Source organism: Ascidiella aspersa, chromosome 6, assembly GCF_963924565.1.
Source record: "Ascidiella aspersa chromosome 6, kaAscAspe10.2, whole genome shotgun sequence".
Lineage (NCBI taxonomy): Eukaryota > Metazoa > Chordata > Ascidiacea > Phlebobranchia > Ascidiidae > Ascidiella > Ascidiella aspersa.
In genome coordinates, this window is record NC_139452.1 from 30,906,970 (window position 1) to 30,919,977 (window position 13,008).

The 13,008-nt window shown below is 33.6% G+C and overlaps 1 protein-coding gene across 1 annotated transcript in view; it reads right to left on the reverse strand.

Annotated features, from left to right (window-relative positions):
- The window catches only part of LOC146141276 (uncharacterized), a 17,962-nt gene extending 5,587 nt beyond the window's left edge, over nucleotides 1-12,375 (reverse strand). The window contains exons 1-22 of the mRNA XM_083392865.1: nucleotides 12,324-12,375; nucleotides 12,085-12,142; nucleotides 11,761-11,856; nucleotides 11,266-11,331; nucleotides 10,944-10,981; nucleotides 10,004-10,052; nucleotides 9,341-9,433; nucleotides 9,001-9,054; nucleotides 8,501-8,556; nucleotides 7,791-7,839; nucleotides 7,318-7,410; nucleotides 6,996-7,049; nucleotides 6,607-6,710; nucleotides 6,056-6,111; nucleotides 5,575-5,675; nucleotides 5,033-5,208; nucleotides 4,372-4,463; nucleotides 2,784-3,195; nucleotides 2,193-2,353; nucleotides 1,475-1,613; nucleotides 524-607; nucleotides 7-169 (exon numbers count right to left, since the gene is read on the reverse strand). Coding sequence (XP_083248991.1) covers nucleotides 7-169; nucleotides 524-607; nucleotides 1,475-1,613; nucleotides 2,193-2,353; nucleotides 2,784-3,195; nucleotides 4,372-4,463; nucleotides 5,033-5,208; nucleotides 5,575-5,675; nucleotides 6,056-6,111; nucleotides 6,607-6,710; nucleotides 6,996-7,049; nucleotides 7,318-7,410; nucleotides 7,791-7,839; nucleotides 8,501-8,556; nucleotides 9,001-9,054; nucleotides 9,341-9,433; nucleotides 10,004-10,052; nucleotides 10,944-10,981; nucleotides 11,266-11,331; nucleotides 11,761-11,856; nucleotides 12,085-12,142; nucleotides 12,324-12,375 — 2,246 coding nt within the window. The remainder of the gene's footprint in view (nucleotides 1-6; nucleotides 170-523; nucleotides 608-1,474; nucleotides 1,614-2,192; nucleotides 2,354-2,783; nucleotides 3,196-4,371; nucleotides 4,464-5,032; nucleotides 5,209-5,574; nucleotides 5,676-6,055; nucleotides 6,112-6,606; nucleotides 6,711-6,995; nucleotides 7,050-7,317; nucleotides 7,411-7,790; nucleotides 7,840-8,500; nucleotides 8,557-9,000; nucleotides 9,055-9,340; nucleotides 9,434-10,003; nucleotides 10,053-10,943; nucleotides 10,982-11,265; nucleotides 11,332-11,760; nucleotides 11,857-12,084; nucleotides 12,143-12,323) is intronic.
- Nucleotides 12,376-13,008: the final 633 nt, after the last annotated feature.

The following is a 13,008-nucleotide window of genomic DNA, read 5'->3' on the forward strand; positions in this document are numbered from 1 at the left end:
GAACTGACTTCTCCCCTCCTTTCTTTTTCTTCTTGTTCCAATTGTATTTGTCTTTGTCTTTTTTCTTGTTGTTTTCTTTGTTCGCGAGCGATTGCTTTTTGTCGCCGTTCTAATTCTTTTTGTCGCAATTTTTCTTGTTCTTGTTGATCTTGAGGAATGCTGCCACTACCTAAAAAATCAATTTGTGAGATAATATGGTTGTTTTCGTATTATTGTAAACGAACAGCTGCTTCAAATTTTTGTTCAAAATTAAAATAAGATAAATAGGGCTCAAAATGAAGTTTGGTTTATTTAATACCAATTGAATCTCCCGCAGGAACTAAAGTGTAAAAATCATGAAGAAAATTATTTTATGTTTTTTATACAGTAGGCTTGTTTTATCAGTTCATCAGTTGTTTTTACAAGAAAAAAATTAAAAGCTCCATAATGTATTTTAAAGCATACTACGATTCAGAAGATTGCAGTTTCGAATCCTGGCGTGCTCGTTTTTTCTATATTAAAGTCCTTCATGTTGAAACATTACCTTGCTGTTGTTGTCGTGGACTTCCAAACAATCCTCGCCAATCCATATTTGGTGTCACTCCCCCAGGACAAAGGAATATCACAGCTGTGAATAAAACAGGATTGGTAAAGAAAGTAGACGTTAGTTAAAAGGTTTAGAACTTGCAATGGGTAAGCAATAACATTACCAGTAAAAAGCAGCTCAAGTGGTTAAATATTATGCAGGCATACGTGGTAAATCTAAACAATGAAATTTTTATTTACCGTCCCAAAGCAACATATCATCGAAATAAACTCAGTAATATTGTTTTTCTACAGGTTGGTTGCGCTTGAATTAGTTTTTTTAAGTTGCTCTGTACAACCATGAAATCACTTGATAAAAATTTATGATCGTAAAACACTAGGTAAACATGCTGTAGCAGTTTAGCACCGATACCCTAGTATCCGACTTGGGTATCGGTTCCGATCCGATATTATCGAACATCCCTACACACCAGGACCTTGATTATACTCTCAACCGTGCTCACCGGAAAGCCTTTGCAGATTCACCGAATCTGTCAATCGATTATACAAGCAGGGCAGGCTAGAAAAACAAATAGCCTGCAGTGAGGTTCGAACTCACGACCTCGGGATTACAGGGACCGTCGCTCTACCAACTGAGCTACACAGGCTCAGAGAGGAGCGAGTCGCGGAACAACCATATTACCGTTGCCTGCTGCATTCTGTTAGTAAAACTAGCCTGCAGTGAGGTTCAAACTCACGACCTCCGGTCAAGCCGGGATCGTCGCTCTACCAACTGAGTTACACAGGCTCAGAGAGGAGCGAGTCGCTGACTCTGCGTGTCATCAATTTAACATCAGATTGGCATCGGGTATCGGCTTCACTTTATTTTTAGACCAGGGTCGCACACGAAAAATTATACACCAAGTCCATGCTTGTAAGCTTCTACTACTCTGTCGGTTTCTCGACTCACTCTTGGGCATTTCCTGGCCCTCCATCTGCGGAATAATCAGGAAACTGAAGTCGTCTCGCAACTCTGCGTTCCAAGTCTTCGGTTTGAACATGAACACGTGACCATCCGATGATTTCCCACCAAGGTTTGCCTCCCAAACCTGCAGGTCACGTGATACAAAGAGTTATTACGTCATATATCAAATTAGTCTTCACGTGAAGTTGTTAAGGACATTCAAAACATAAATTTAAATCACAAACTGTGTTGGTGTACGTTTACATTGTCTGTTTTGTTTCGACTTCGTTAATCAAATGATAAAACAGTATGAATTTAATTTTTTTTAATGAGAGCTAAAGACCTAAAGCAATACCAGTTGATGTTAATTTAGATGAGAGAAAGGTTTTGAAATTTAAGCTTAGAACGACAAACTACATTGATTTATTATTGTCTGTTAATTTGATTTGCAACGTTGGGCTTTTCTTTCGGATTAAACTTCATTAATCAAGGGGGAAAAAATATTAATAATTGTTCAATATAAAGTCTTAAACCTTTAAAAGTGTCAGTATTTAACGAGATATGTGTCTGTCAATTCTTTGCTGCACTGTACAATCTTATATGAACCCTGCATTTGTTTGGCAAATTTATGTAACTTCAGCAATATATTATTCGATATTTCATTTGTATAATACATTAATACACACGAGAAAACATAATACAACTCATAATTATTCCACCTCACCTGTATTGAATCCATTGGTTTTGAGAAGACCACCTTAAGCGTCCAATCTTTCATCATATTCTTCTCCCCACTAATCACCAGGTCAGCGTTGAAGCGGTACTTTCCCGAACCCGATACTGACTCGTACCCCGGGTTTTTCACTTCCATCCCGTTGCGCAATACTGCAACCATAAAGTGTTGTTACGTCACAGAAAGAAAGGTTTGAATCAAAATATGCAAATGTTGATACTTAAATTTTGAGACCTTCTGTACCAGGGCTTGTTCTAAAACATTTTTAAATAACTAATATGACGGAAACCTAATGTTAGAGTTCATTAAAAGTTGTAGAGTGGAAAAAATATACAATATGACTCTGTTAGTTTTTTTAAGATGTAAATTAACACAATATTCTAAAAATAATATACTTAAACTTTTTTTATAACCAATTTTTTTTAACCTAAGCTTTAAACCAGGTGGTACTGTTCTAAAGATCAACTGTACTGTTTATTTGACAACCTTTACCATCAAATTAGAAGACACTATTTTTTTTAATTGGTGAGTAAGCTAACTTAACATTTTACACAGAAAAATGTTTTTTGTCTCCCAACTCACCATTACAACTTCCCTTCATTCTTTGCACCGCTCCGTTGTCGATTTGAACATTGTTATTGCCATGATTGTTGTTGTTATTGCCATGATTGTTGTTGTCATGATTGTTGTTGTTATTGCCATGATTGTTGTTGTTTTGATTGTTGTGGTTGTTGTTATTGCCATGATTGTTGTTGTTCTGATTGTTGTGGTTGTTGTTGTTGTTGTCATGATTGTTGTTGTTTTGATTGTTAGTGTTTTGGTTGTTGTTGCGATTGTTATTGTCACGATTGCTATTGTCACGACCATTGTTGTTGTTCTGTTGTTGCTGTTGCTGTTGTTGTGGCCGGTGTGTTGTTGTCCTTCTTATTGTAGGAGCGGTTGGTCTTTGTACCCTCGGCTTAATTGTTGTTGTTTGGATGGGTTTCTTTGAAGGCTTGGGGCGTAAAATGCCAGAAGGCTGAAAACAAAACGCTTGTTTTACTGCATATTCACAGTAGGCATTCGAATAAGATATATGTAGGTGCGAACCAAAATATTTGACAAAGTAAGACATAATAAGAATATTACAGTGGTTATTAAACTGGGGGGCGTGTGAGGTTCACAAGAGGGGCGCGAGAAATTGACAAACTCTGCATGAATTATGACTAAACAAGGCGAAGTGATATTTCCCTGCTACTAACCCTCGAATTAAACAATTGGTATCCGAAAAATATTTAAATCCTTCGCATTAATGCAACTTAACTGGAAATAAATTGCTGTTCTGCTTTATGCTTTTTGATTTTGAAAAAAGATGGGGCGCAAGTTTTGTTAAAATTGTAAAAGGGGGGCGTATCTCAAAAAGTTTAAGAACCACTGATGCAAAGGTAGGTAGCATTCTGATTCAATGTACGTTTTGAAATTGATGTAGATGGTTGACAAAAAATACTATTTTATTTGTCGTTTCGTCCCTCGTATTGCGTATCTTCAAACTAACATAAGACAAAATCTTAAACCGATAAAATACAGCCTTTGACATTTAATTAGGTTTTGCTGTTTATTTTATAACACCGCCCTGTATCTAAATGGAAATCATTGAGACTGCTTTATAAACTTTACTTAACATTCTTAACACTACTGTCACAAATTAAGATTTACCAAATGCTATAAAATATGAGGCTTTTGTCAATTTAAGTACTGGTTTTTATTTTCTGCGTGCCTTGGTGATTGTAAACTGGTAAGATTTGTATAAATAACAAGTTTAACCTTAACTTACCCTCTTTTCAATTTTCTTGTCCATGTTGCTATATCCATTGCTTCCGTGTTCACCGCCCTAGAAAAACACACTTTAAATATTTCCAAAAAGTGTAGACATGTGATTTGGTACAATTTTAGGATAAAGTATTCCAAATTATTAAATTACCACCTTACAAAGTAAATTAAATATTTCTGAGCTACACACGAAAAATGATATCGTTACATACCCGTTGGTCATATTCAACCAGACAAAATATTGCTTAATGCAGTAGTATGGATTGTACGGGTTAAACAGAACCGTATTCACGTGTTGAGATAATTTATGAAAATATTTCATTTTTTGTAGTTTTCGTATATCGCCCAACCATCCACTCACCGGTTGCTGAAGATACATCCCCGGGTTTCCATTATTTGCTGAAGCGAAGCATTCGGCGTTTGTGACTTCTTCCGGGTAGAAAGCAACTAAAGCTGGAACAAAAGTGTCTGCTGGTTAGCTGGAGGTAAATCAAGAAGATTTTACGACAATTTTTTATTTATTTTCTCCAACGTTTCGGCTACAAAAACAGTATGCCTTCATCAAGAAATAAGACTTATTTTCAGTATTCCTAGTAGCAACTGCATTTTTACTGGAGATAAATAGTCCAGCCTGGTTTTCAAGGATTGAATTTAATAAAGATCGCACATTTCAACTTATGAATTGACGTTTTCTGTTGGCACAGTAGATTACTGAACCGAAACCTAATGATGTTATTCATTTTGTAAAATTCTACATTGCCATATTTTGCCAATAAATGGATCGCTATTTCAACTTAACGGTGTAACGTGTGTTATACTTTATAAAAGAATCCAGCTTTTTAAGAAATACCTATAACTTTATTAAAACATTGGAATAATAGGCCTACTAATAATTAAAAACAGCTCCTCTGTTAATTGTAATTGTTAACTAACGTTTTGGCAACATATTTAAATCGCCTTCGTCATACTAAATGACAACGAATGCGTTCCAACTTACAGTTACCTGAGCCTCTTTGTCTTACCAGTATATCCTGCCGTGGACTCTAATGTCCCTCCAATCATGACAATTGTGAATGAAAAAACATCAATTCCCGTGAGATCTTTGTTGTGCGGTTGGTTCTTTACCGAAAGGTACCTTCCCCCTAACGAAACCAACTCAGATGTCCACGAAACTACGGTCACATCATCGGGTAACTCCCTGTTATAAGAGAAAAACATTGGTAGGAAAATTGAAAAAAAAAAAAAAAAAAAAGAAAGAAAAAAGAAAGAAAAAGAAGTCTTTTCGACCGAAATACTGTTAACTATAATTGATCGAAAACAGAGTTTTATGTTGATTTGTTTTTAATTTCGCCGCATAAGTTCCATTGTTATTTTATACGTAACTCAATACTTTTGTGTTGTACCTTTGACCTTTTTTATCTTATTTCTTCGTTTTTGACAATATCAAAACATTTCGATATAATTTTCACAAACAGATCAAAGTAAGTTGTTTGTAAGGATTATACTAAACACACAAGTCAACTTTTGGTATATTTTTACCCTCATTTACTAATTATTTTCTTACTTTGTGAAAGTCAGTTGAACCGTCCACCCATTATCCGCTAGGAGGTGCTCTTTGTTGATCACGATACGGATGACTGCACCCGTGGGCCACGTGTCGATCACCTATTGGATGAAATATGGGCGTGGTTACTTCGTACGCTAGATTTATCGAATTTAATCGGATTTAAATATATGAAAAAAAAAACAGTAGAAAACTGGTGACAGTGAAATTATCAACTTCCTCAGTTTGGCCTTACATGCAAAAAAGTATTCTGAGCAAAGGTGACTACGCACTGTTTAAAGTGCGAGAAAATAGTATTAAAAAGTAGCGTTTTCAAGCATCAAAAAACATACAAAAAAATGTTCCGAAAAAGTGTAAAATAAATATTTTGCTCCCTCTAGTGCCGATGAGTAATTTTGACTTGGTACGAGTTTTATAGGTAAGGTTGCCATATTCCCCCTTATTTATCACTTAAATTATGTTTTATTTTGACGTTACCAACCTGGTAAGAATGTCGGCCGAAATCTGGAACTGGGCAATCGTTGATGGCAGATTGATCTGTTGGAAAATACACTGTTTAAAACATTTGAATGAAAGCTTTTACCGAATTTTGTTTCCAACTAACGGCTTCTGCTTAGGGTATGCATGACTTGGTATGTTGTTGTGTTTAAGATTGAGCGCATTGCCTGAGATCTAAGTTATGTTTAACATCTTCAATTCAAGTTCACAAACGATTTATTTGATTCAAAAACTAATTTCCCGTTATTTTAGCATTTGGTTTATAAAATATAACGATTGAAATGCTATTGTTCGTTAGGCTGATAAAAATGTAGAAATTGTCTTCAACTATTTCGCAAGAATTTTTTTAACAAATATGTTAAAGGCCAGTTCATGAGTCAATAATGCTTTTAGTTGTTTTTGGTTGTCATTTCAAACAATGCTAGTCATAAAAAAGTTTCATTTAAGGTAATAGTTTAACCATTTATTATTCAGACTTAATTCATTTTAAAATGTGATGTTCACAACACTGCACACATTCTTCTCAGTTGTTACCTGGCATAGAATAGGTTGTTGTTGTAGTTGTTGCTCGTGTTGTTGTAGCTTTCGTTGTAGTTGTAGTTGTTGTTGTAGGTTTTCTGGTTGTAGTTGTTGGAGGTCTGTTGGTAAAATTGTCTTGTTAATCGAGTTTTTACGGCAATTTTAATATGTATTGTGTTTTTGACAGAAAACATATTTTGTAATAATAAACCTCTTTTGACCTGTCAAAATACTTCAGTTTGCTACAGGTTTGCAAACAATTACCGTTGGTTGGATAAAAATACTTTAAAAGTTGTTTCTTTGCGATCCTTTCTTTATTTCCGGTTTGTGAAGTTGCTATTTGGGTCTTTTAGCCTTGTTACCGGTCTATGCATATCATCATCCTAGTTGTAACACAATCTTACCTCACTCTACAAACTGGAACCGAACCGGACCACAAGCAAGACGAACCACGGCATCTGAGAAAAAATTGAGATGCTTTGGTTAAATACGATCGCGAAAAACAAGTGAAAGTTGCCCCCATTTGAAAAATCAGATTAAAGTGGATGTTTTGCCGGGTGCGACGTATGTTACAAACTTTTTTTTTTAAATAGTCTCGTTACTGTTAAATAAATGTGTTAAATGTAGTAAAATGCTATTAATAGCTCACAATTATCAACACTTTACAGCTCGGTGTAACGAATGAGTGGTTTGATAGCATTGGCAAGCTTATATGTAGTATGTTACCTGCAGACTCTTCTTCTTGTAGCTGGATTCACCAAACTCCCTCGAACACAAGTAAAAGTACAAGCAGAACCTCCCAAGCTACCACGGGAACATCTGCAAGAAGAAAAAACGTTTTGTAACCAATAAAATAAAATTTAGCTCTTTTTGCATCTGGAAAATTTGACAAAAATTGTTTGATGAAAATACTACAACAAAAATCATGAGTAACCATGTTGAAAATTAATAAAAAGTAATTACAAGCGTTCAATAAACGTTTTATTCTAACCAAGCTTTTGTTTTTTTATCAAGAACTAAATAGTTTCTTTTGGTAAAAGTTTGACTTAACAAAAGGCGTTGATATCCGTTTTTTTTTGTATTTAGAAAATACGTAAGGTGACATTTACGTCTTTGTGTTATTTTTTGAAGTTGCAAATCAAGATGTCTTCGAATGTACTCAATAAAATAATAATTTTAAGTGCAAAGTTATCACTCACGTAAATCTGACTGATGATGATCTTGGAATGCTTGAACATCTTTGAACAACTGAAATAAAAAGTGAATGTTTTAAAACAAATACGCTTCGGTCTAAAAGTATATTCAAATAATTTGTAATATTTTTTTTGTATTTTACAAACTAACGGGGCTGTTTTTGTTGATTTAAATATGATGACAATTTTAAAACACGCAACTAAATGTTCACCATATAAAATGTTGCTACCAGGCATGGTAATATAAATCAAAAACAGCTCCTCTGGTAAGTGTAATTCAGGGTGAATGACACTGAACGTTCGTACAAGTGTAAATGTTCACCATATTGTACTGCATAATTATCAAAGTATACGAGAAATAGTATAATAACACTTGACCCACCCTTACTCAAACGCTAACCCTAACCCACAATGTGCGTTTTGGTATGCGGTATTTTTTTTTTTTTTTGCGTAACTTTTTACGTACAAAAGTGAAGAAGTCGTTGCCCGAGTTGCTTTATTTGCGCTTACCAGCGGAAAAACTTAATTAATGAAAAAAAACAGTGTGCACCATATAACATATATCAAGTAAACTCGGGAGTATTTTAAATTTAATAAGTTGATCCGCAACTAAATTTTTACCAGTGATACTGAATATTTCACAATAAATGAAACAAATAAGTTAAACAGTGTCCGCCATATAATGTTGTTTCAAGTTAGTAAATTAATAAACTCACCAGGTCTGGTGGTAACCGGTCGTCTTGTGGTAGGTGCACGTGTTGGTTGGGTTCGTCTAAATAACAAAGTAAATAGTTGATAAATAGTGTATTGGTGTGTCTACCTGTATATTAATGTTGTAATGAAGTAAATGACTTGTATTTAAGTTACTGGATTTGGACTCCAAATGAATTTAGTTAAAAATAAGCGTTTTTAATTAACATTATATTATAAATTTGAGCTAGTTAATGAAACGATTGGACTACTACATGCTACATGGTGATTATTTGTTAGTTTTTAGTTCAATTTAATTACAATCTGGTGAGTTTACCAATTTTAATAGTTTAACGTTTTATTTTACAGGAACTGACTTGCTTTAATAATGCCTTGACTTGGACTTAACTCATATGAAAATGATTTGTTTACAACCCTGCTGTAGATTAAACGTATGTGAGTGTGTGTGTTTCTGCACGTGCGTGTATGTGCCTGTGTGTGATTGTAGTTGTGGGATCAAACTTACCGAACTGTGCAAATCGCCACTGAACCGGACCAATAACATCTCGAGCCACGGCATCTAAAAAAGTGGAAAAAAAGCGTCAAAGAATGGTAAAAAGTACAATTATATCACTTTGTTACATTTGATTAAAGTTGTGTTGAAAAAAAAATTATAAAAAAAAAAATCAAAATTAATTAATGCAATTTTTTTTTTAACCAAATGTGGATATTACCGATTTTTTAACGTAAAATGCTGTAACTCCTTTTTATTTTCAAAAGCAACCGTTTCTGATAAATTTAGAACATGTAATTACCCCTTTAACATATACATGAGTACTTATTACTCTCCTAGATTGGCTTCTTACCTGCAAACTCTTGTTCGTGCTGAAGGATTGACCAAACTGCCTCGAACACAGGAGAAAGTACAACTGGAACCTGCAAAGATGGACCGGGTGCATCTGGAAGTATACAACAAATTAAATAAATTAAAATCTTGATTAAAATAGGGTTAATGTATTGAATTGGTGTAAATGTTTTTTAAATTATAACGTTTTTACCCGCGGTACTGTATGTTTGGAGCAGTGTTCGAATATAATCGGTACATGCAAAAATTTGCCCGCCTTAACTTAAAACTAAAGTTGTATGCTTGACTCATTCAAGCGGTGTGATTGTTATCACTTTATTTAAACTTGACTAAATCACCAGATGACCTTGAACCCAAATTGTCGCGGAGTTATATGTTTCATTCCAATGTTTTACTTTTCTTATAAATCCAAAATATCATAAAAATCAAAGATGCAATGAATCAATAATAATATTCAATCAATAATTATATATGGTCGTTTAATGATTAAATTGTACGTTAAAAATAACATTTTTGTACCAAACAAAAATCAATTGGCATACAGTTAAGGTCAATGTAAGGTAAGAACAATATATCATTTGACTATTGCTTCTCATCCAAAATACCAATAAAATAGCATTATTGTGTTGTAAGATATGCACTTTGTAAGTAAATTATGTCTCACCTGTATCTAATGTTTGAAGGCCTTGGAAGTGCTGAACATTTCCTCACAGCTGAAGTAAAAACATTTAGTGTTAAGTTTGCCAGCAAACCACCGTTAATAAGTGTACCGGTGTTTGAAAAACTAAACTTTCATCAGGGCAATCAACTAACTGTGTGAAAAACATATATATGAGCCAAACAATAAAGAAAAACGAAATGAAACACGGTACCTTGTCTTGTGTTTATTGTGTACTTTTTATTGTTTGACTGATATATAATGTATATCTGCCAAGTTGCAATATTATTGCCCTGATGACAATATTTGCTGAACAGGTTTTTGTACCGTCGGGTTATATAAAAAATATTGTTGGAATAACATATTTTTAATTGAATCAATGCCTGACCGCAACAGTATATATGCATCTAACATTAGAAATGAAAATCAAGTTGTTTACAATGCGGTTAATTTTTAGCAAAAAAGCTTACTGATAAGCATTTATTAAAGAATATATTAACAAAATAATGTTAGAATTCAAGGCAACATATAAACGTTGTTCAAGTCCGCAGAAAGCGTTTTGCAAGCTCGTTCACGATTTTGAAACTAATGCGAGATAAATGACGTAATCAGACAATTTCCGCAGAAGTTGCGGATAACAGGGCGTATCAAAAGTAGTGGTTAACCGCTTTGGAGGATGTCGAACAGCCTCGGGGTATGTGTTACGTCATAAAGCCAGCTTTGTTACCTGGCTGCGGTGATTGATCTTAGGTGAGAGTTTTTGGTGAAATAGTGAATTATGGCCGCGAAAATAAATTAAAACAAATTTTGATTCGTTACGTTGTTTGTGTGCTTTGTTTTTACGGTGGTAAAATTCATAACGCAAAAGCGATTTAAATAAAAGTTAAACTGCGTCAAACTTTCAAAATATAATAATATTAATAGTATAACCCTTTTTTGGACTTACCTGGTTTTGTGGTAACCGGCCTTCTGGTAGTTACAGGCCTAAAAAAAATAAAGGAGAAAATATTTTGAATATTAATTTTTATAATTATTTTTTTATAAATTAAAAGAATATGGTTAAAATAAAGGCAAAATTAAAAAATATTTGTTTTTTTTTAAGTATTATTTATTAAATGAACGGGTAAGGATAAAAGAACGGAAAGATAATAAAAAATAGGCTTTTTACAACTTAATTGTTGATAAATGCCAAAGTCAGTCTGTCGTAATACCATTATTAGGCTATAAAATAGATGGTTCAAAAAAAAGTAATAAATTATTTTTCTTACCTTTTTTGTGTTTTTCTCATGCAGAAAGCTGTAGTACCTGTCCAAGTACAACGGTTGTTTCGACATCTGGAACAAATCATTTGTGAGTTTGATGCTTGTAATGAAAACTGATATTTAAGTTAGGTTAAAGTTTCGCTATTTTATGTTTTCACGATGATCTATGTCTGTATAATTTGAAAATTATGATTTCTTGGATGCCAACTTTTAACCTCGCTAAATGAAATAAGTTCAACTTGATCACTTACTGACAAATATTTATTAAATACAAGTAATTGTAATTGTAAAAACGCTGCTTTCAATTTGTGGTCATTCTTTTCGACTCCGTAATCTTTAGCACCTATATAAACCTTTTTTTTATATTTTATGGCCAACTTTTAGCGGTAAGTTGTCCAATGAACAAAAATTAAACTCGTATTATCAAGTTGAATTATATTCTCGCGAAAACTGATGCAAAAATTTTTCCCAAAGAAACTAAAAAAATGTGCTTCAACGAACCTGCAAATCCTCATTTGTGACGATTTCTTGGTGAGGGCATATCCTAAGCTACAACGGAAGAAACATCGCGAATTCTCGTTTCGTTTGTTGCTGCAACTGGAAACAAAAAAACAATTTGTTAGCTATTTAAGAGATAGCAATTCTTTTATCAAAGTGCTAACTGCTAATTCTCTGATGTAGTTACATAACTATAAGCTGTATTTTGAATAACCGTTTAAAAATTTTAGATGCCATCATTACAGCACTTTACAAAGCACTTTCTTCAAGTGTTTGCAGCATTTGATACTATTTTTGCTCAGAGGGTCAAACTTTTGAAATACTTACGCATATTTTTTTATCTTGGTTTGACGCAAGGCTGGACATTGCTTGGCTTGTGCGAATTCTGCGCGAAAGATAAATAAAAATTAGGCAAATAAGACTAAAACAAAATTTGGCGGCTTTGCATTTGGCGCAATGCACACTTTATCAGTTCATCTACAAAATGTTTTCAAGTAATAATTACAAATATAAGAAATGATAAAAACTTGTATTTTTACTCAAATAGTATTTAAAGCTTTACTTACCGACTACAATAAATAGCAGAATCCCGCATAATATCAGCGATAATTTTCCCATTTTTACAAAAAGTTATCTGTTTTATAAAATACAAAGTAAAGGTTAGAGAAAAATAACGTAAAAAAGAACTACACAAAGTTTCGCTCAACTGAACAAATTAGGGCAGAATTTTCAGGCAAAACTAAGAACAAATCCATTCACTTCCAACGACGCAAAACCCCAAGACTGACAAATTTAACCAATTCCACTGCTGAGCAAAATACGAGCTTTTTTATTTCACTAAAATATGAAGTCCGAATAGCGACGTTTATTGCAGAAGCGCTTAAATTTCTTGGCAGACATATCAATATTTTGCAAAACAGACGGCTACAAACATCAAAGTAATCACTTTCTACAAGGCTGGGCTCAAAACTAGTGGAAAAACCTAAATTTTGAACAAAGTACCAAAAAACAACTCGTTAAATTTCATGCCCAACATAGTACAAGACTAATGTAATGAAACATACAGTAGAAAGTAATCAACTTTAATTGTGATCAAAAAACATAACTTATTGCCAACATAGCGTTAAATTTCATGCCACACATGTCAGTGTAGCTTTTTGTCTGCAAAACAGAATTCTACAAAAGTATTCACTTTTTCTACAAAGTTGTACTCAAACTAGCTAAAAAAAACCTAAATTTTGATCAAAAAAC